Source organism: Rhipicephalus sanguineus, chromosome 4 (assembly GCF_013339695.2).
Source record: "Rhipicephalus sanguineus isolate Rsan-2018 chromosome 4, BIME_Rsan_1.4, whole genome shotgun sequence".
Taxonomy (NCBI): domain Eukaryota; kingdom Metazoa; phylum Arthropoda; class Arachnida; order Ixodida; family Ixodidae; genus Rhipicephalus; species Rhipicephalus sanguineus.
In genome coordinates this window covers 72,517,033-72,540,539 of record NC_051179.1, presented here as the reverse complement: position 1 = coordinate 72,540,539, position 23,507 = coordinate 72,517,033, and the positions used below count along the sequence as shown (strand labels likewise).

General features: G+C 45.5%; 3 protein-coding genes across 3 annotated transcripts in view; 1 reads left to right on the top strand and 2 right to left on the bottom strand.

Moving 5' to 3' along the window:
* Positions 1–14,216, bottom strand: part of LOC119390250 (histone-lysine N-methyltransferase SETD1A-like) — a 35,760-nt gene extending 21,544 nt beyond the window's left edge. The window contains exons 1-7 of the mRNA XM_049415230.1: positions 13,983–14,216; positions 13,681–13,817; positions 13,026–13,130; positions 11,322–11,592; positions 8,837–10,625; positions 4,768–4,945; positions 2,119–2,185 (exon numbers count right to left, since the gene is read on the bottom strand). Coding sequence (XP_049271187.1) covers positions 2,119–2,185; positions 4,768–4,945; positions 8,837–10,625; positions 11,322–11,592; positions 13,026–13,130; positions 13,681–13,815 — 2,545 coding nt within the window. The 5' untranslated portion in view covers positions 13,816–13,817; positions 13,983–14,216. The remainder of the gene's footprint in view (positions 1–2,118; positions 2,186–4,767; positions 4,946–8,836; positions 10,626–11,321; positions 11,593–13,025; positions 13,131–13,680; positions 13,818–13,982) is intronic.
* A 2,107-nt stretch (positions 14,217–16,323) lies between these two features.
* On the top strand, positions 16,324–17,620 carry LOC119390249 (uncharacterized). The gene has a single exon (XM_037657824.2). It carries the CDS (start codon positions 16,426–16,428, stop codon positions 17,362–17,364), a length of 939 nt encoding a protein of 312 aa, XP_037513752.1. The 5' UTR covers positions 16,324–16,425; the 3' UTR covers positions 17,365–17,620.
* A 4,100-nt stretch (positions 17,621–21,720) lies between these two features.
* LOC119390248 (DNA repair protein RAD51 homolog 3) lies at positions 21,721–23,290 on the bottom strand. The gene has a single exon (XM_037657823.2). It carries the CDS (start codon positions 23,220–23,222, stop codon positions 22,287–22,289), a length of 936 nt encoding a protein of 311 aa, XP_037513751.1. The 5' UTR covers positions 23,223–23,290; the 3' UTR covers positions 21,721–22,286.
* Positions 23,291–23,507: the final 217 nt, after the last annotated feature.

Below are 23,507 nucleotides of genomic sequence, written 5' to 3'. Positions count from 1 at the left end.
GCACGGCGGAACGGGCTTGAAAGATAATGCCCTGCGTAATGGCAACCGAAGGTGAAGTCCCCAAGCGCCCGCACTGCGATCTGTCAAGTCGTTACAAAGATGACGGCGAGCGCGCATCATCTCATTTTGGCGTCTGATAACCAGAAACCCCCCAGACATCTTCCAGAACAAATCTTTTCTGGCAGCTTCTGACGCCTGCTGGTAGGCAGAATTGCCCCGCCAGAGAAATACGCCGACTGGAATTGCACTGGGCGGAGCAACCCAAAAATGAATGCACTCCAGGAGAAAAGTGTGGGGGAAATTATCGGCCATATTCACTGGGCACAATGGCGGCGTTGCTATGGTTACGGGTAGCGGCGTGTTTTGCAGCGGTGGCGATGCGGCGGCGGCATGTGTGTTTCCGCGGCAAGCCGTTCAAAGATTTTGACGGCCAGCGTCGCCAACTGCCTTCGGGTTGGTGTGTGGTTGACAGAGAGCGGCGATTGAGCAATTCGGAGAAGACACGGAGGGGACGATCGAGCAATTCGGAAGAGACGCGAAGGGGACAATTGTGCAAAGCAGAGAAAGCGCGGAGGGAGGAAAGGCACTGCTGAGAAGCTGCCGTCACCGAGCGGCGGCTGTCTGCCACTTCGCGCTTCACAAGTACATGAGAGGGCCCTTTTTGCACACCTGAATGAGAGTTTCCGAGTACAAAACGTATCATACGACGGCAGTTTTCCACGGTACTGAACGTTGCTGCCAAATAATCGTATTTTCCGGGAACATATTAACCGGAACGTATTACACACAGCTGTATTGGGTTATTTTTAATTTTCGCGATTTCGAGCGTAGGAGCCGGGAAATCGCACTAAGCGGGAACGTATCAACAAGGTTCTACTGTACATGTTCTACTGTACATGAGTTGGTCATATATAAATCAAGGCAAATGTGATTCATAATGACGTGGTTAGTGCAGGTGCCTGTTTGTAGTTGCCACCACTGAACAACTGGGCCCTGTTGAGTCCATAAAATGCAGCGACGGGAATTCCCCCCGCCCCAGACCAAACTCATGCAAGTGTGCTAGAATATTTTTCGCACTTCGGCAAAAAAAAGAAAGAAATGCTCTGTAGAGGCTTTGTGGTGGGTACTTTAGGCAATATTTGCTGTGGCACTGTATTTATTTCTTTGTGAGCGCCAACATGGCGCAAGTCAAGAGATGCAAATTTGTACTTGGTGGTTAATGCATACTACCGTTTAGTGTGTAGTTATGCCGCGTTCCCAGCAGACACGTATTGACGAGGTTACACTTAATGTTAAAAACATACTCAGAGGGATTTTACAACCATTTGATACACACAATAATTCGTTATATGTGGGCTCAATATAGGTGGGTTCAACTATTCTCCCAAAATCAACTTCTACAGTTGCACATTGCCTTCAATACCCATCTCAATAATTTTGGAAGTGACTTCATAAGATATCCATTTTGGATATCTAGTTGGATGAACACGCAACTTTAAGGAAGTGCTTTTGCGTCAACTCTCGAGAAAATTGACACCGATTTGGTATAGGGCCATTGTGTCCTTGGGGATGACAAAAACCATGCATGAAGTTAATTTAGAGTAATGCAAGATGAGATCAAACTTCAGGACGCAGCACGAACACAAGACAGCTTCTTTCAAAATACAGTAGACTAAAGAAAACGAAAACCTCTTAATTGGAATTTCTGCTTAAATGAAACAACTGCCTCTGACATAATTGGTTTCATTCTTGAATTCCGCGCCCCACTTCGTCTCTCATTAAACGGATATATTTTCCTGGACCCTTCACCTACTGTTTAATGAGAGTCTACTCTAGTACATGCAAACAGGAGCACATGGTTACTCTGTTCACAAACAGGAAGGCACTGCTTTCATGGTGTCAGCGCCCCAGGTTTTCACATCACTGTCAATGCTAGAGCAGCAATTCACAATTGAAACTGGATTTGCTTCTCGTGCAATTAGCACAGCTGCTCCCACCAAGTCTACTGATACAGGCTTCCTCCTAATCAGGAACCATTTGCAGCTGCTGATGTCCAGTTTAAATGCCACGAAGCCATGAAATGTCAATGTGACTAGAGCAAGCATGCATCTTGCTTACCTGAATCACCAGGCTTTCTGCTGTCTTCATCATCAAGAGGGGGTGGTGACGGCGGTTTTCGTATTCTCTGCAAAGAAAAAATAGAGAGAGAATGCGCTGTGACCACCATGCTTTCCACAAGGCTGCCCCGCAGTGTATGGCATGGCATTATGTGAAACACACTGCGTTCTTTGAGCATTACCACAAACTGCAAAAGAAAACTGCGTGAAACATACTGCGTTCTTCGAGCATTACCACAAACTGCAAAAGAAAACTGCAACAATCACAACAGTACATCGCCAGTACTAAAAGCCATTCATGAAAAGGCTAGCCAAGCTTCCGAATGACCAGCATGTTTGCTACTTACCGTAAAAAATGGAATATAGGTCGACCTGGAATATAGGTCAACCCCCGGTTTTGAGGCAATTAAAATTGAAAAAAAAAAAAAAAACAACTAAGTAATCTTAAATCTTCAATGCAGGTAACTAAACAAAACGCTTAATTCTTTCAATAAGCTCATTCATCGTCAAAAGTAAAGATCGCGCGCTAATTGTCATGATTCTTGTCCAGGGACGGCCGCTACTAATGTATGACAATCCACGGCACATCATCAGTAATGTCCCAAGTGATTGTTATACGAGATTAGGCATTGGGCCGTAACGAACAGTACCCACTGGGAACCTGATGCGTGCACTGGTGATCAGTGCAGCTGACAGTAGGAAACCCCACACAGCTGCCAGCAGCCATTCGCTTGTTCGCTTCTGTTATCAAGCAACTTTACCATCAAGAGTTCACAAACCTAACGGTGAAATGCCGGCATTCTCCCATCAGTTCTTAATTCTATTGCAGCACTTTCAAATACAGCATTAAAATCAAGCAAAGAACTTGTAATTATCACCTTAACACATCCTAAAACATATGTGCAGGTTGCTTGCGAAGTTTACGCATTCACAAAGACAACAACACAAGCAAAAAGGGAGAAGAAACAATCTCTTCTTTCCTTATGCCATAATGACCATACAACAAAAAACCATAGACTTCTATCAACATAAAACGAGGGGACACTTTTTACGCTCTGTTTATTGGGAAGGACATCAAATCTAAAACCCAGCATTTACAGCAGTTTTATGTGCCAACACTGGATGGACTGTTCAGCACTTGCCTGCATAATACTTGCCACCCTGTGTATTTCAGAACTTGGAAAATGCAGCTTGGAATAAACACTATGGACTGCTCAGTTTCGCGTCATATAGCCTAAGTCGTGGTACATCGCTAAGCATCACCCAGCACAGGCTGACATAATAGCAGCGTATTTATTATTGCTTCTTAATCTTCAGCTCACACAGTACATTAGCAAAGCTTCGATAGAAACTTTTAAACGATATAATTTAGGTGTGCACTGCCCCGTGCCCCATAGAGGTAATGAGAATAAGGCATGTGAGAAATTTCAGATGATGATACTCATCGGTATCTAATTTTTCTGACTTTCTACACTTTATGCTATGATTGCAGGTCCTAAATGGCATTATTTGAAGCCACAACCACGGCGACATTAATTATCTTTCAGCCTTAAGCCAGCGTTCTCGTGTGCCATTCAGTTTGCTGTCATAGCTGGCCCCAAAAGTTGGTTTCGCCGCAAGGCAGATATGCTACTCACTAAAACATACCAAGATAGTGAAGGGGCCACTGTCGCGAGACGCAATTACGTATGCACATGTGCATCTTCCGTATACCATCAGTAAAACACTGTTAATACTTGCTCATTTTTAACCTACTAATTGCTAACATGTTGTGACAAATCCCTGACACAGTCTACACAAAGTCTAATGTTTTCGCTACGATGACTTGTCATGGGCTGTGCCAACCGGTTTGTGTGTTCCGCTTTTGCTTTTATTCGCATAAAGGAGAAGCGAAGAAGCAAGCACTAGTTCTCTTCGGATGATTTCATGATCCCTACAGAATCCGAAAAATTGGATTCCATACTTGTATGTACTGTACTTGTATTGTCAACTGTACTAGGGGCAACAGAAAGTTGTTCATACTGCAGACCTAAAGTCTGAGAAATGGGTAGTGGTGGGTGCGTAGTCATAGAGAGGAGCAGTCGGCCGGAGTGGTGGGTGGTAATACTGCTACCCATTAAGGGAAGAACTCTGAACCCATGCAATTGCCTCTCGCGGCCTTTACTGAACAAAACTGTGTGTGACCATCACTGAAGCGCTATCTATTTATAAAGTTGCCGTATGTGATGCATGGCTGCCAGATCCGAGTCGTGCACCTCCACTGTTGACGACTCACATATCGTAATTTGCTGATGCAGGCGTCACATGTGACAGTGATGCGACAAGCACCCGCTGTTTGCTGTGCAGAAAACTCCATGTTGGTTGGGGGCTTCAGCTAATGCGTTTAACACGTATACAATGCTTCCAAAACAAAGAAAATACTTATGCAGCAACTGCTTTCAGCAACAATGAAATGTCTTGTTGTGTGGCATCACTAAATCCATGCTTTGATTTACTCTTTAGTGGCTCCTATACATGTAGAGATCCAAGAGAGGGTGGTAAGAAAAATTTGGCTCCGTGTCTGCAGCCTACCATCAATGCTCTTCAGCATGACATCCACAAGTTGATGTACCAAAGGCAGAACAACGGCAGTCAGGGTGATTGCACTTACCCTAAACGATGGCATTCGGGGCATGGCCGCTCGAAGGCCAAATCCAAAGCCAGAATTGAAGCTTTCGCCCATAGAGAAGCTGGACTCGTTTCTCGAGCCATCAAAGAGCGATGATAATGATGAAACAGTTTGACTGCTTCGTCGCTTCATTTTTCGGCGTAGCCTCTGGAGTCTTTGACTGTTGAGAGAAATAAAAAATAAATGGAAATCAACCCCCCATGCTAGCTACAGGCACACAGAACAAACATAACATGTTCATTTGGGCTGGCTGTCACATCATAGAACAACACAACACAGAATGAGTAGGAGAACACTTGTCCTCTTATCATGATTACTGATCATCAGCATCCATGCAATCATCATTGTCACCAATACCATTTCAAAGTCAGGCCCCTTCGTTTTTCGGCAGTTAACATCAAAATGACTGAGCTTGCATTTGTCTAATCCTTCTGCATGCAAAGCAGACAGCAGCGTGAACCCAACTCTACCGATATCCCAGACTTTCTTTTTTTACCGCTTTCTAGGAAATGCTGTACCTTGATATACAAGTGCAACTGTTGCGTGATTAGGTAGTATTTTCGACTGCTCACTTTCTGCGATGCAATTTTGAGAGGTTTTACGTGAGTAGCATCAAATGCATTAGTGACTATGGTCAATAGTACGCTTGGAACAAGGAATGCAGTCACCGATGAGTGCCACATCGATGGTTTAAGGAAATCAAAAGCTAGCCAACTATACCCTCAAAATGAACTGTGAATTTCTCTCCTTGTAATATAATTCAGCTATTGACACCGCATGAAACATCAAATACATTTGAAAGATCAATGGAACACAGGTTAAGAAGGTACAAGTTCATCCCCTAAGGGCACCAGTAATATATGTAAAAAATTTTCAACCAGCTGTTTCAAGATTCGTCAACGCATTGCATTATTAGTACAGCATGAAAATCACTAAGCAAGAAGAATGACAGGGAATGGATAGGGTGCATCACAATACGCATTGTTAAAGTGTGCCACATATTCCCATAACGAACTTGACAACTAATGCCAAATGTATAAATGAGAACTTCTTTATTTTTATATATATTCCTATCTGGGTGCAAAGAAATGTAAAGGGTACTCTATCAATCACATTAAACAGAGGCTAATAATAATAATAATATCTGGTGTTTAACGTCCCAAAAGGCTACCAAAAGGCTACCACTGAATTTTATCACAGGTGACATTTGAAAGCTAGTAACATAATTCATTTTACTACTACGTTATATTCATTCTGCACATATGACAAATGTCCTCAAAATGTAGTTTTTCTTTCCCCAAATGAAGAGCAGAGCAACGGTATGTCATTAGGCACAATGTAGTGGTAGCCATGAATCTAAGTAATGAACTAAGGTCACATTCTCTATGGGTCACATTTCATGATACATCAAAGCGTCACAATCTGCGTCGCAATGCCTCACTAGAACAACGCCCCACTAGAGCTTCCTGCCCGTCAGCTTTAGCTAATCCATGCAGAGTCCGTACCCAAGGAACTCATAAACGAAGAGTACTGCCCCCTGCTAAGGCCATCAAATATTGAAAATACGACAAATCTATACTCCGTTTCATACTCAGTGTGCCATGCTGTAGAAGCTGCGAGTGGTTTAGACCTCAAGCTCTGAATTCAAGTACACGAATTCACGCCTCAACAAGCTCTTAATTTTTAACGGATACCTCAAATATGCACCTCACGTAAACTTTCGCAGTGTCTTTTGGGCTTCGTACCAGACATGTAAGACTACACGCAACATCCATAAGTAGTTGTGTCTGTTGGATTCTCTATGCTTCAGTGTGCCAACAGTTCATGCTTGTATGAGCATGTTCATGAGGCTGTCCTAAGCAGCTGCACACAATAAACCCAGGAAGGAAAAAAATCTGAAAAGCTAAATTATCTAAAACAAAGTATTAGCAGCCATATAACACAGTCTGTTCAATCTTTAGAACATTTACGTTTATTACTGATTCTAAATAAAGAAAGGTCTAGGTAACTACGGCATTTTTCGGTGTATAAGACGCACCTTTTTTCCTATATTTTCGCTGGTGTGTCTTATACAACGGTGCACCTTATATACACAAAAAAGTCATGCGATTCTGCGAGACCAATATGTCCATATTTCATTCACAAGTACGATAAACTGAGCACAAGAGCAGTCATAAAAAGATATGTAGTCTTGTTGTAAGAATGAAGCGGGTGTGGTCTTGATGTCAGCAGTGCAGCGGCCACGGAGATTACGGCCGCAATAATAGCCACCACCGTTACGCACACTATTGTACTGTTCGAATTGTTTGTTCTTAAACAAAGCATTAAACCCATGGAACTGAGGCAATAAAGAAAAAAGGGCACCACAACATTTCATTGTAACATTGCAGTGCCCACAATACCAATTACAAAAACAAAAGTACAACTTCATTATCATCATCATCAGTTTCTGTGTGAGATGTCGCTGCAGTCCAGCAGTGGTTGCAGCTTCCTGATTCCAGTCACCATCTACGTTTTGTATCCGTGTATATAGGTGTTAACCCTATTCTACCATGGTGGTGTTAATCGTGCGGCAAGATCGTTGTTTATGTGTACCCGCCAAGCCTCATAATGCCGTAGAGGCAACGCCAACGATGTGCTTCAACGTGCTTACAACGCCGCATAAAAGAGTTACTCAGAGGCCGACAAAGGCAACTCAGCGATGCTGCCAACCGAGGCGGAACTTTTTACAGTGCACCGGAGGATGTGGCTTCGAATCCAGGGGAATAAATATTGGTTTCCTGCGCCTTAGGACAGCGCTATTTTTAAGTTTTATACTGCTGCTTACAGATATTCAATGCCATGCGTGACTACGCATTTTGCAATGGATGTACTCTGTGTGCATCGTTGTGTTTTATCATGCTGACAGAGTTAAGAATACATGCGTCTTATACATCATTTTTTCCTGTGAAATTCGTAAAAAGTAGGGGTTGCATCTTATAAACTGGGAAATACGGCACTGTAAAAATTGCCAAGCTATTCGTTAGTGTGAATGCAGACATTGCAGACAGCCTCTCTAGCTTCCTCAGGGTTGCACTCGATGCATGAAGTGGCGTACAAGATCTGCGTATCTCGCCAAGTCAGAGGTAAACTCTTCACTACTAGATTTCCCTCCATATGCTCATGCATTCATGCCAGGGCCTCAAGAGCGACACTATTCAAATATTAAATCGTTGAAACAATAATTGCTGTTTTTCAACTTTTTCAAGCTGAACCAGAGGCGGTGCATAGAAAATTTTACAGACCGCAAGAGAGACGGTGTGCAATCGTTTCTTCGCTCCTAAGCTTGCTTGCTGCTACATGTGCTATCTCCAATCCCATTCTTTCTTTTTCCCAGGAGTGCGATTCCTGGTCTCTCAAGAATGCGAAAATTGCAGGCTCTTCGTTTACGAGTTGCTGCACGACTATTTCAATAAAACGGCCCAGACGACTATTAGATTACAAGAACTGCTAGCAATGTTTTCACGAGTTACTAGAAATCCTCAACACAGGACCATATGATTATACCATGGTTTACCCTCCCACTTGCCAAGCACTAATGAAAGCTGCAAGAATAACCCTTCCAACAACACTTTATCGAGCCGGCTCACTCATCATACTCATGGTTTTTCTGAAAAACATTTCCTTCGCAGATTTTACGGCCAAGAGATATTGTACCAAAAGATGCAACTGTCAAGTACACCTTATTGAGATCAGAAGATACGAGAACAAGGAGGACATCTTGCAGCATAAGCAAAAGCCAGTGCAAGAGTTTGAAATAGAATCACGACACGGTATTCCATGGGCTTCGGATTATGAAAATCAAGTAGATTTATGGTGAGGATTTTGTAGCATGTGTTGTAAGTTCCCTACAGTGAGGCTTAAGTGCAGGACTACACATAAAACATACTTTAAGTACTTCCTGTGCATTTCCTAAGCAGCTTCCCACTGATATCATCTGAAGATTTCGAGCGCGTACACTTACAGCAAACAGAACAAAGAAGCTCGCAATGCACAGCCCATTTGGCATAACGAAACAAAGCAGAGGAGGAAGTGCACCATCAATACCTTAGATGCCGCTGAAACCTGTTCGTCCCACCAAACTTCAAAGCGCTTGAATGCGTAGCTTTCCACCATGCGCTTACATATGTCCCGCTTCACAATTTCCCTCAGTTCCGCCACTAGGGCGTCTAACACGGCACGCACAGTGGGTGCATTGGGGTCTGTACTCATCGTGCCAGGAGGCACAGGAGGGCTGTTTGCCCTGGCAAAGCCAACACGTTGCATTGGTGCCATAGTGTTGTACCACTTGTAAGGTGAAGGTGGCATCCGGGCTGCCGAGTAGTCAACACGGCCATACTGCGGCGGCGTAGACGACGATGGGTAGTAGTGAGGTGCATAGTGATGCGAGTGCGTCGATGCCGAGCCATAATGGGGCAGCGGCGGTGGCGGGTAGAGAGGATTGTAGGCTGGCATGTGAGGAGGAGGGTGCACAGCAGCAGCCGCGGGTGTCGGTGCACTGCCGTGGTAGCCATAGGCCGACCCAGAACGAATCGGCGACGGTGGAAGTGGCGGCTGCTGTGAATGTGGAGATGGTGACTGAACGCCCGACCCCATGCCGGGCTTCCAGATGCCCATTTGTGCCATCATCTGCACCTCTTGACTGGGATACATGGGGTGCGCGCTCGGATAGACGGAGACCGGTGCATACATCGAGGACGTCCCAGGTGTCGCCGGATAAGCGACTGCGGCTGGGCTCGCAGTTGCCTCCTGGGTGAGGTACATGCTGGGAGTTGGCGGTTCAGGTAGCGGTGCATTCACTTGCAGTTTCTCTTCACCACTGCTCAGCGACGAGAGTGACATGCGATCGTCGTCGTCGTCGTCCACCTTGTTTTCGGTGGCATTTTCCTCTTCCGGTGCTGGCTCTGGCAGTTCATCATGGACTGGTGTTGAGTCTCGCGTGCTTGGCACTGACTGGTTGGTTTCCTCGTTTGACTGCATGGTCACATCGGCACGCCGATCGTCGAGCTCAGAGTCCGAAAGGTCCCTGGTCCTTGCCTCTCTCGTTATTCTAGCCCAATGGTGGTACTCCTGTAGCGATAAGAACGGTGACGGTGGAGTTGATAGCAGCTCCATAGCTTCGTCCTCTTCTTCAGGTGGAGGAGGTGGAAGCTCATCCCTTTCTGGCAGTGGTGGCAGTGGAGAAGAGTCGGGAGGCAAAGGTGGGAGTGGAACTGCGGCCAGTCCGTCGGAGCTCTGCGTCGTGGAGGGCACCGGGGAGCTCTGCTGAGGAGCCAGGCTTTCCCCAAAGGGTGGACTTCCGAATGGCGGCCCACCAGTGTCCAGAAATCCGGCCCTGCCCTCTGTCTGCTTCAACAAGAGCTCTATGCGGGTGTCAAGGCTTTCACGAGCTGGGCTCTGCTTGGGCGGTGGAATGGCATCAGCGTGGGGGTCCCACGCAGACCCTTGCTGCCAGGCCATTCCATCGGACCCCCAAGATGTTCCGGAGTGGTTCACCTCCCAAGAGTGGGAGGGTGCTGCGTACTGAGACGATGAGCAGTAGGAATAGCCGCTGTCATAACTCATTGGGGTTGATTGATTGGAACGGAACGATCCCGAGCCGTAATCGGAGTGGTTGGAGTAGCCATAGTCGGAAGGTGGGGGAGGGGCTGGAGACGGATGGTGGACTCTTGGCGCAGGTGGTGGTGTGGGTAGCATCTGCGATGGCGGAGGAGGAGGGGGATCAGGAACAAAAGGTGTTGGCTCGGGAAACTTTGGACGGTCCGATGACATCTCTTCATAGAGCCGCTGGCATTCTCGACCTGTGGCAAGCACAACAGTCAAAGACGTCGATTACATTTCTGTACAGTTTGCAACTGAGCTAACAGATTCTCTCAACAAATGTATGCCTTTCACTTTCATTCCTACTAAAAGACATGCATGCAAGGACTCCTAATGCTGTAAAAATGATGTAATAAGGAGAAAAAACATAAGCACCCTGGGTGCACAAACTGTAGTGACAGCATAGTGACACTGCATGAAGCACAAACAAACATGCAGTGCTAGTCCTGTTTGGTCTTTCTTGTCTTCGTTGTATCGCGCTGTTTTCTACTATGAATATGTACAAACAAGCTCAACTTCGCACGCTTTTAACCATGCTCTGTTATCTGCCACTGCACGACAGTCATGTTCCTTGCAGGTGAATTTTCGGTCAACTTTTGTGTGCATACATATTTCTCTTTCATGACATAAAGTAGAGTTAGTTGAGGAAATAATTTGGGCATAACCTGCTATCGGAATTTTTTTTTATTGTTGACAACTTTCTTCATTTTTTACGTAATTGAAATTCTAATTTTGTAGTCAGAATCTTTTGCAGTTGTGTGTTTCCTAGATTTGAAGTGAAATCAACACAGTTCATGGTACAGTTCAATAAAGGTAGCAGGAACTAAATCTGTAGGCGGCCAATGCCTCTGTCGATAATGATGCATCATAGACACAAGCAAAAGGAGTAAGCTCACCAAAAGGATCGAGGAAAACATTGAGAATGTTGCCCATGACTGAGGAAAGATGCATCTTCTCAACGCAGTAGCGGGCAGATTTCGTAGTTGAGAATATGACACGGGCCAAGCCCAGGTGTTTCCGCGTGCGTGCATGGTAGTAGACGACAGACTCGTCTATCTGTCCAAACTTCTTCAGGAGGTCATCCAGGAACGCCTTGCCAATGTTGTCATTAAGATTGGTAAGGGTCACCTCCAGTGGTGGTGGTACTCCCACATAGTGCTCATCAATCTGGAAAGCAAGAGAGACTACGATGCACTTCCACGAGCATTTGACAGAACATGCATGGTAATCAAATCGATTGAGAAAACTGAAATATGCGAACCTGCCAAAAGTATGCCTTTTTAACGCCCGCAGAACACCTACTGATCTAATTATGGTGTCCAACATTCAAAAAAACTTTGTAGCTATGAGAGATTCAGCAGCTCAAGGCTCTGAATAAACTTCGACCACATGGAGTTCTTTAACATGCACCTAAATTTAATTACACAAATGTTGTTGCAGTGTGCCCCTATCGGAACATAGGCACAATGGCTGGGAATCAAACCCGTGACCTCATGTTCAGCAGCAGCAGCATTCCATGGATATTGAGCTGCCAAATGCTGCCACTACTCTAAGCAAAACTTAACACTATCACACCCTGATATGAGGGTGCAGTGAAGACACTACATACAATAAATCACGGTTTCTTTTGCGCTGCAACTTCTTATTGCTATGACACTTCCACTGACATGAAATAAAGAATTACACATATGCACCCCTTAGCTCGACTGCAGTCTTGATCAAGCATGCACGCAAAGTCTCAAAGATAACGTAAGTGAAGTGCAAGTGATGCAGTATTGAAATGCTAGATGCAGTATGCAGCATGTTGGAGAAATGGCTCCATTTTCTGTTGATGCAGTTGATGTGTGTGGCAATTTGCCACATCCGGAGCTTTGTGCCACGTTTCACCTCCTTAATGTGTTTGTAACGTGTGCACACAGTAAGGCTAAAGACTTGCAACATGCCCATACATGACACTGTACAAAAGACACAGCTAACAAAACTTATGAGTATCACACATAACTAGAACAGATTGGCTGACACTGTCACCGATCGGAACATCTGCTATAAACTACATACTTTATGTGAAATCGAAGGAATCACGACACATTGGGTTTTCTAAGTATGTAACAGCACGTCATTTATACTGTTATCACGTTTCAAGCAACAAAAGTGATCCACGATTATTGGCCGCAACAGTGAAACGAGTCCTGGTACTGCAACCACAAGCTAGTATGTACACTTGTAAAGCTACGGCTGCTTCTCCGCACAGTTATTTTCAGAAAACAAGCCTGCAAGGTGTTCAGTTTCACCAGAGAAAATCATCTAACCTCAGTGAAGACACAATGTACAACAAACATGGTTTCTCTTGTGGTCCATGCGTAGCATGAAGTGTACATGCACAGTCGATAGTCCAGTTCCTATGCAATCGTTAATACAAAAATGGAACTCTGTACTTTGAAAGTTTCGGTGTTTGTATGGCTGTGTCATGATATTAATGTGCAATTTGTGAAGTTCCTGACATACTGCGATGTTCGGCACCAAGAAGCACAAGTTCATTGCTTTCAACAGTGAACCAGGCTGCAACGCAAGAAGCCACTAGGCACCAGCCATTTACACACCTTAAACTTAGGAACAGGCAAATCTGCCACTTCAGTTCTCGCCCACAGCAACGTGAGACGGGACCTCGGATCTCGAACTTGAACTGGTGGGTACAGGTTCTCTTGCTGAAACAAAAAGACAAGAGCAATGTGTAATCGTGTACCTGCTTTAGGTAATGGTCGCAACAATTACACTAGACTTGTTCACAGTAACTGAAGGTGCAGTATACGTGCAATGTCTATGCCTGAATGGCAACGCACATTTACAAACACTTCAACTGCGTCGTAATTTCTAGATCGTGCGCAGCCGCGAAGCACAGCACTAAAGTAAGCGAAATCTGAGCTAACATGAGCCATAGCTGCAGTTGCAGCCATGTGCGATGTGATGTGTTTCGTGCGGGTGTCCACTAGCTTTCGCGAACTCAACGGGGTATGCATGCTGCGGAAATGTAGCCGACATCAACATCATCTTCTGATAGTGCTGTGCATGCCTGTTATTCATTAACGTGCGTGTCATCAGTGGGCAACACTGTCACTCCAAGACACAGCATAGACGTAAACACGGCCACTAGTGAGCCGGCAGGCGCGCATAGAGTCGTAGTGGCCGCGCACGAAGCGAGTCGCGATCCAGCCCGCGGTACGTTCAAAGGGAGCCGGTCCTAAGGTGGCATCGTACCCCAGGAACAACTCCATCGTATCTGTAGACTTTCACGCCCCCCTTTTTCAGCGCTGGATCCACGAGTAGCTTGTAGTTCCTCTTCTTCTTCTCCCCATGGCTGACGTCCTGTTGAACGGGTCGAACGCCATTCATTGCTGCAAAAGTAAAAAAAAACTGAGAGTTAAAACGGCTCTTAGCACACAAATTGGTCGAGTTAAAGGCTGCACTGGAGTAACGCAGCTGTCGGCTCTTTTTTTTACGATCTGCGATTCGCTGGGCGAAAGGCATTGTGCACTGAGCAGCAGCAAACACTACACCACCTGAAAGCTTGGCTAGCTTCGCATTCACGCCGATCGGGTCAGCCCTGTTTCATGAACTAGAGTTCTTCGACGTCCTCGCCATAACACAGCCCGGCTGAAACAGCAAAGATGGGCTTCTTATTTTACAATAACCACCGAAAGGTGTTTTCCAACTGGTCCACATTACACACTAGTTCGCCTGTCCATCGCTGTGGCGTTACCAAACTCAGACACTCGAAGGGAGAGTGGCGGCGCCTACGCAGCAGCGGTTTCGTATGCGCGCATTGCAAGTTTTGGTAAAGTTATTTGCCTTTCGAAGCAAAACGTGTGTTGTTGGGCAGCCTTTTATTTGCGTTATACTCACATGCATACGGGTAAAGAGTTTCTGAAGAATAATAACTCACTTTTTTAAATGCGGCACTATTGCTTGGATCTGGGAGCTGAATAAAGAAATCGGGCCAGCAGAGAAGGGAAGTTGGAATCTACAAACGATACGTGAAACAAACAGGCACGTTTTAAAACATTGCGATCACTCATTAGTGCTGGTAACTACAAAATTGAGATCATTTCTACCTAAGTGACCGCGGATGGACGCCCACGCTTGGTCCAGTAGGGACGGGTGTTTTGTTGCATCGAGTAGCTCTCTCGTCCTCCCTGAAAGGCTAAATGCTCGGTAAACATTCCCGCGGCACGTGGCATAATGAAAAAAAGGCACGTTTCTTAGCTGTTCCATGCAAATTATAGCGTTGCATGGCACAAGACAGTACCTCTCTATCATTGTGGAATTTCATCCGTGGGGTAACTACCACAAGGATGTCGCCGCAGCCTAAGACTATCGAACGGAACTTCGTCAGTGCTGTAGACCAAGGCAAGAAAACTGACCGATACTGAAGCACAATCTCATCGCTAAAGGGTAGTTTTTACGTTGACACGTTAGTGCTCAACTATCAGTTGATATTTCTGCTCGTAAGAGAGCACTGCCGTCGCGGTTGTGCGTCGTTATTTTTTGTCGGTCATGTGCTCAAGACGTCATTCTGGTCATCCGTAAATGACAGCGCCTGGTGGACCTTTGGGTAGTGTCGTAGTGTAATGTGCCGCTTTCCCGTTTGTTACAACTTCGTTGTAGGTCTTTTGTATCGGTGTTGGGACAGTTGGTGTGATGTGCTACGAGGTGTTCTAGCTTGTATCGACAGAAGTGGGACTGTTCCCGTTTTCGTCCTTTGTAACGTCTCGTTTACTTAACTCAAACCAGATCAGTGAAAGCAAAATGTGGCTAATGTTCAGGAATTTCTGCAGTGCAAGTAATACTACTGAAGGTTTGTGTATTCAGTTCGATTTTAGCCACAAGGTCACGAATGGCGCGCAAGCCTTAGCAGCGAGCGCTAGGATGGCTACGTTGACCTTGCTACAAGAGCTGTTTGCGAGCGAGTGTTGATGACACCTACGTTCAGGGTTCTTGCTGCAGGTTATCGACGTACGTTACTTTACTAGCACTTAGTTGTGAAAAATAATGGTGGTTTACTTCGAGTGATGTACAAACAAGCTGTTCGCGCAATAATTGTTTCAAATGCTAAAGCAGCTGTGCAGGCTTTGCGTTCCAAAGTCGTGAGAGGAACGTCCGCGGTTTGTGGCCGCCTGACGTTCTCCTCAATGTGCACTTGAACGCTTTCGCATTCATGCAATGCTGTCACCGCAATCAAGACTAGAACCAGAGATCCCCGACGGTGAAGAGAAAAGCGTATGCATGAATCCTGACGCACGCACTATCCCCCTTGACTCATACACCCATGAGGATAAGATTCAGTTATGAAAACTGAGCTCTTCACAGCTGTTGCTACAAAAGCGGCCATAAATACGACATTGGACAGCTGTGTACATTCAAGACTCGAACGCAGCGGGGAAGGCTCCACAATGTCAAGAACTGCGATGCAACTGATGCCCCCATCTGGCTGTAACAATTGCTGCGCGAGCCACGCAAACAAACACATAAGCCTACAAGTGGCTGGCACGCTGGCATTCCACAGCATTTTCTCGAAATTTCATTGCAGCTGTCGGAGCTGCGCTGGTTGCGTTGCTGCATAGAGGGGCTGTGCTAGCTAGCTGGAATGAAATCAAAGTTAAATGGCGCTAGTGTACTCCTAGAATAGGTGTACACTAGCACTTTTATTTTTTTCCACATACTCCGGTTTATTTATTACCAAATTCAATTTTAGGACTCGAAAACTAATTTATTCTCATGCCAAAAACTAGAACAAAGGTAAACGTTTTTGAAAAGATTAGCTCTAATGACGAAAACAGAAGTGCGGGTAGGGGGCACTTGAATCGCTGGATAATTTTGGATCGCTGGCTGGCTTGCGGCTTGCCATTTATTCAAATTTAAATCATCCAGACGGCGGGTGGTTTAAACCAAAGCGTAGTTTGAACCAACCTTAGTTTGGTGGTTCAAGACGCGACGGATCGAGTAATGCCGCCGAAATGTCACAAGAGTTCGAGGCACGCCGCTGTACCGAAAACCCGCGGTCGTCCAAAACGGCGATTCCTGGACAGGAACGCGGCATACCACCGCAGGAGGCTGTCCGATTCTCAGTGGCGAGCCGAGATGTCCAGCAGCTTCAACACGCTGCGCTGCCTGGTGCTGCCTTCTTCGTCGGTGCGTAACCGACGACACCAGTGCAGGCGCGCCGTGCTGCAGGCGGCAGTTCAGAGGCTGCGTTACTTGGAAGGCCTCGTCTCCGAGCTGCTCGCGAACGACGCCGAGCGTCGAGCGAAACCGCGCAACATTCGGGCAGTGAGGAGCCAGTTCCGTCGTAACCTCGAGACCGGAGTATCGTCGCTGACGAGGAGAAAGCGATGTCGCAGCGAACAAAGCTCGCAAGAGCTGCCGCCATCGCTGGAAATGCTGGAGGAATGCGACCAGGAGGAGTTCACGGGTGTGCGCGAAGCCGGAGGCGCTAGCAACCGAGCCGATGCCGCCGCCATCAGCGAGCCCTCGAGCCCGACAATTTGCCAAGTCTGGTGGAGCAACCGCGCCGTGGAGGCCGCCATCATGTCCTCCCCGACGGTGAAGAGACTCATGGAGAGCTTCTACGACGATGCTCCCCTTCCCACTAACGGCCTCAACTCGGCGCAGATCGTTCCCGACGAGGTCGTGGTTCTCGAGGCCTGCCCGCCGTCCGATCCCGAGGACGAACACTTGGTCCCAGTCTCGATGCTGGGTTCAGATTTTGACTCCAGTAATCATGCCGCCTCCTCCGGGGTGATCGTATCGGAAGACCCTTTGCTTAGTTCTGCCATTGTGCGCAGTGCCAACAGCCCTGAGAAGCTCAATGATGTTGCCAATTGGTCGGCTGAACAAGTGATCATAGGTTCTGAAGTAGAATGGGATTTTGACGCTCATTTCTAGGCAGCGTGCGCAAACTTGTATGACGCAGCCCACTGGTCGGGCAAAGATGAATTTCCTTTGTCGTTGTCTACTTCTAGCCCGTGGTAACAGCTTATAGTTGTGATATAATCCCTGTGATATTGTTAGTAGCAGTTACTATTGCAGCTGTGTAGGTTGTCCTGCTGCTAAAGACCTTGCGATCCAACTGTGACCTCAAAAACGTTTATCTATTCATTACCACAGTACCTGAGCTTATTAAAGGCACTTTCTCATGTCCACGTCACGAGCTCTTTTCTATATTATAAATGCTTAGAGACATACTGTTACTGAACTGAAAGCACGGATTGCTACTTTAGGTATGTACAAATATTCGACATTTCAAACTGAAATCACATAACCTCTGCTATTCAGTCTGAGAACTGTCTATTAGACATTGTTAAATATTTAATTTTATTTTAGTACAACAGATGGCTGCCATTTTCTTCAGGGAATATGACTGATTGCGAGGATTGTTTCTGAATGATTCTGCTGCAGCAATGCACTGGTTATCAACAAGCATGTGGAGTAAGCTTCAGTAGAACAGCTTCAAGCCATTTAATAAGAACACCTTGCTTTTAGCAACCTATAAACTTGTTTTCTAGATTAAGGCAAAGTAATTCTGTATATCACATCATTTTTGCATCTGTTTGAGACAAATGTGCACTGCTGTAGTATTCCTCTGTTCTGGCCGTAGGCTGCAACCAGGATTGAGGAATACTGCTTGTTATCTCAAAAAGATGCACTCATACACAGCACTCTATGTGATTCTCGTGGAGTGCTGTTCCTGTGTATTATTGTTGTCGTGGTGGTTAAGCACTAGACATGACAACCATTACAGTTTCTCGCTTTCAAGCTCCTCAGTGGACTGAATGTGAATGGCATTAGGTGTACCAATCGAGTCTTCTTCCTGTTCTTTTTTAATCAAAAACGATATAAACAGCCCTTATGTAAAAATTTGTTTAGAAAGTAGGCATATTCAATTCACTATTCAAATGTAGTTTACCTCAAATACCTTATGGAGAAAATTCTTCTACACTTTTCATCATTGCATATTGTCAGTACTAACATATGGAGGCTTAAACTTGGAGGAAAACAAAGAAACTCAATATGGAATGGAAAATGATAGGTGCAACATTGAAGGTGTACTGACACAAAAATTCTTTGTTATATTTTTTGCATGAAGTGAGAGGGCAAGCCCTAAAGAGCCTAGAAAATTTACTGGTAATTATGAGTGCACCCTTAAAAATTAATTACAATATGTTTTTAAAAGCTAGCCTCAGTTTCTACTGTACCTTGACCTCATGAGACGATATGAGCCTGTCATGCGCTTGCGCAAGATACTGTGACGTTCCCACGGCCCCCTCACTCTGTGGCTTCATTGGTTATGCACAAGTGACAACTTTGCATATTTTGGTACTTGACGTCATCACGACTAGCCACACTGGTGTGTGGAGTCACCAGAATTGATGCTAATGACAGCCAACAGACAATCAAGCCAAGGAAAGTACAACGCCCCCTATTCTTTCCTTGGCTTGATTATCTGTTGGTTGTCATTAGTGTTGTGTCTAACAAAGAAAACAAGCCCTTAAATTCCCCTTCTTTCATTCAGAATTGATACTGTGGCGTGACATCACGATAGTGTCGATGTCAGTAGATGCGCCATGTGAAAATTGACTTTAATGTCAAAATAAAGTATCGCCATTTCCTGACCTTCACACTGGCTCAGAGCCATCTCTGTATGCAGGAGATGTGTACGGTGTTGTAAAGTTGGCTTCTAAAATAGGTGTGAGCACCGCTTCAAGAGATCAGAAGACAGCAGAGTGGATCAGAGAATAAACATGGGTAGCCGATATTCTAGCTAGCAATAAGAGAAAAAAGTGGGTGTACTATGTAGGAAAGGCAACTACTGTTCCGTAAGCACAATGGAATGAATACAAGGGGATGGGAAACACAGGCAAGGCCTGTGGCAAGTTAGGTAGGCTGATGAAATTAAGAAGTTCAGAGGAGTAAAATGCAATGAGCTCGCACAAGATAGGGTAAACTGGAAAATATTGGGAGAGGCTTTTGTCCTGAAGTGCACATAAAATAGGCCGAGGATGACAACTAAATGTTTAAAAAAAAGTTCGCAAAGCCAACAAGTACAGCAAGGTGGCCGTACCAAAGAATGGCACATTCCACCACTTCTGCCATCATGTCGCTGTACGCGGCATTTGCAGCTGAAACAGTACCGGGTACCGCAAGAGTATTAAAACTTGAGCTCAGGTTGGTGTCAGTGCATGCCAATATATACACAATCTATTAATTACATAGTCTAAGCAAATAACATAAGCACTGAATTGTATGCATCTGCCTGCTTTACCGTACGCCATCCTTACATCATGGTCTTCTTCAATGTACACTGCAAATTAACAAGCAGCATTCAACATGCCAAGTTTTGAAGGATTAAAGGGAACACCTCTGTGACCTTCAGTTAAGCTGCAGAACTGCAATGTTTAGAGATGGCGCAATACTGACATGCTTGCAAACGTTGCAGGAGTTGTCGAAGCATCTGTGTCTTTCATTATGGCTGCATCATGTCACCGAATTAAGTCCATAAGCAAACGTCAGCTAGCTCAAAAAGCCGAGACCCAGCGTTGTATTTGTACTGACATACCATTCAGCGGCACTAGAAGAAGTACAACACAACATGGACCAGAAAAACCTAAGCAGAGAGAGAAGAGATGAAAGGCAGAGATGGTCAAACAAACTAAATGGAAAAAGGATTGAAACAAAGAGAATCTGTCTGCAGAAGCATGAGGAAGATGAGTGACAATAACTATGGTTTTTCATTCAAGCCTGACAATTTTAGAGCAACTTGAAGACACATCTGCTAGGAGCAGGGTTCGAGAATTCTGCTTTCAGTAATGTTACGTTTGTCAATCTTGTCAAAGCGATAACTGTCTCACAAAAGCTTTGCAATCATTCCGTTGTCCCCATAAACTTCAAATTCAGAACTTCTGGTCATTTCAATGAGGAAAGAGTAGGCATTTGTGAAGGCTTCTCCAGCCTACACACCTTACAATGAAGTAAGGAAACTGAAGTAATGTTCAGCGGAGCTGGTATGGAAACAAGAGTGCGTGATTGGTGTTGGACTCTCAAAGCATGCAAAATAGTCACGGGAGGCATGCACCATAAAAAAACAATAATGCAAACAAACAGTGCACACAACCTGCACTCCTGAATTATTAACAGCAGTTTCGCGAGATCCTTGAGCACTGCACAACCAATGCATATGGCAGTGCTGAAGCATAGAGGCAAAACTTTGAGGACAACTAAAGATCATGGCAGAGGATTGCAGAGAAGCTGTAAGTAGCTGACTTTCTATTTGAGAGTAAATCAAAGAAGGGGAATTTTAAGGGCTCGTTTTTCTTTGTTAGATACAACATCAATTAGAACTAACAGACAAGAAAGCCAAGGAAAGTCTAGAGGATGTTATTAGTAGTAATTATGATGTAAATGTGAAGAAAGTAAAGTGGACGAAAAGATAATTTGCCGCCAACAGGGACCGAACCTGCAACATTTGAATAACGCGTCCGATGCTCTGCCACTGAACTAAAGTGGCGGTCGTCCTCCCGTCCACTTTATGGGGTATATATGGGGTATAGTGTTAGTCAGCGCCGCTAGTAGCCATGACAGCAAGTGTGGAAAAGAACACCAAAAAAGAAGAGGTAATGAATAAAATTACCCTTCTAAATTCTACTGGTGCGATTTCACAATAAGAGGTTTATTACTAGAAGTGGGAGCAACTTTAGGGTAAGCATTCTTTTCATGTTTCTTTTCAAGTGTCTTCAAGTGTCAAGTGTCTGTCAAATATCTTTTCAAGTGTCTTCTGGATTATGGGCCACTGTGGCACAGCCAAAGCTCCGACAATATGTCAACTCTTTGGCTAGTTTAGAATATAACAAAGTTCGTCTATACTAACATAAAGTCGACCAGGTTTGAGCACATTTCGTCCCGATCTGTAACAATACAGCAAGCTGGCTTAAGATTTTCAAGACATCATCACTATCCATTGTGTTTATTGTCCATTTTCTGGTCTGTGAAGAAAACACCCTTGTTGCAATAGTGTTTCCCTAATGCAATCCCATTATATGCAGACTACACGCACTTGTTAGTATTCGTCTGACGAAAAATATCAGGTGAAAGCGAAGGCAGTGGTCTGACACTGCATCTTGAACCACAAGCCGTCAAGCCAAAAGCGTGTAAGAAACTGGCACACGAGGTGGAAGCGAAGTGGCAGCGTGACAGAGGGAAATGATCAAATGTTTCTGGTTAATTACAAACGTAACTGAAGGCTAGTTAAAGAAGAACCACATTTATTGAGATAAAAGCTTTAGACGCAGAGCTCTACAGTGGAACCTTGCTTGCGCCACCTCACATAGACATGGCATGTAGGATTAATTGCAGCCGCAACCTCATCGACGAATGTCAATATTCTGCAGTGGTGAAACTTGAAAACTTTACAATCTTTCCAGACAAACCACGTACCAGAATAAGGTATTGTGACACGATAAACAGTGACAAGTAATTGTTGAACAAGTGATGTCACTGGAGCCAGAACTTTGAGAAGGGGACTTGTCTCGTAAAAATGTTGGCTCCAGTGAGAACTCTTGTTCAAGACTTCTCATCACTTCAAGCCTTGACCTTTCCCTAAGCTTCCGCCTTCTTAACATAAATAGTGTGTGACAAGACAAATGTACAACATAAGGCAACCATTATTGCACATAACGTCAAATTAACTATACTATAGTGTATTACACGGCAGTGGTTAAACAGGCCAGTTAAAATAGCATTGTGATTGTATAATGTCACTCGCAAGTCTCGCATGTACCCATGGCGCTCATATCTGCGCATAGCCATCGTGTTTAGAAACCATCCGTCTCTTCAACGATTCCGTCACGCTGTATTCTAAACGACACCACGGTACGCCCGAAAGTTGGCGCTTTGTAAAAGATGGCCTTATAGAGACCGTCCTCTCCGACGAACGTTGCCCTGTACGCACACTCGTGCCCGAAACCCTGTCCCAAGGCTGGAGCAATCACGAGGGATGACGGGTCGCTGTGGCTGGGCTTCATGGACAAGTGATTTGTGACGAGCACGGCCGCACCGCAGTTCGCGATTTCGACGAGCTTCTGCGTCAGGCCGCTGAGCACTTTCTTCCTCTCGCGGGGATCGTGAAGCTGATTCCTCAGGTGAAAGTCGAAGCCGTCTAACACGACCAACGTTACCTCTTCCTTCGCTTCGCAGTTTCTGAGTCTGTCGGGCAAAAGCCAAACTGCGGCAACCAGTTGCTGCCACGAGTCGCACAACGCGTAGCGAAGGCCGGCGCCGCCATCGCCACCACACATCGCACCGCTCCACTCCTGCCTTCTCGAAGTTCCCTCCAAGATTTCTCGGTACCGCGCTATTGTGAAACCTCCCTTGGAATCTACGTAAACGGTCGACTTCTTCGACAGTTCGTTGGACGCCGCTACCTGCATGCAGAACTGGGTCTTTCCGGTGCCGGCGGCGCCTGTAACTTCGATTATCTTGCGCCGTGGAATGCCTCCGTCTAGCAGAGCGTCGATGCTGGGAACCCACGTCGCTATGCGCTGCGTGCTTTCGCTGCGCTTGAGGCAATCAGAAGCGGTGTCAAACTTGAAGACTGGAGTTTCTCGTCGTCTTTCGAAAACCAACGTCGTCTCGGCCGCGAAAGACGGACCGGCTGCCATTAGGTCGTCGTCATTTTCGACACCGGCCTCTTGGAGACGCCTGCGTACTCGCTGTGGCAAGATCAGAGAGCAAAAATCGCGTTTTGACATTGCGTAGGCCTGTAGGGGCAAAGCACCGACGACAAACTTCAGCAGAGCGCGAACTTCTTGCCTTCTTGTTTCGCGGCTTCATACGTTTTGGCTCAATAGTTTACTTGCCTACAGGCTTGGCTTGACTGAAATGCAAAACACGTGGTTTCAGTTTCGTTTTTGTTCTTGCTTTATATTTGGTTGTAGATAAGATATCATAGCCTCTTGAATGCCTCTATCGTTTATTATCCACCGCGCCTGCGAAGAGAACGGCAGACACAGGCCTCCGTCTCGACAAAAGGCCCA

Excerpts from the sequence above, each read along its gene's own strand:
- LOC119390249 (XM_037657824.2), top strand. The coding sequence starts at position 16,426 with ATGCCGCCGAAATGTCACAAGAGTTCGAGGCACGCCGCTGTACCGAAA.
- LOC119390248 (XM_037657823.2), bottom strand. The coding sequence starts at position 23,222 with ATGTCAAAACGCGATTTTTGCTCTCTGATCTTGCCACAGCGAGTACGC.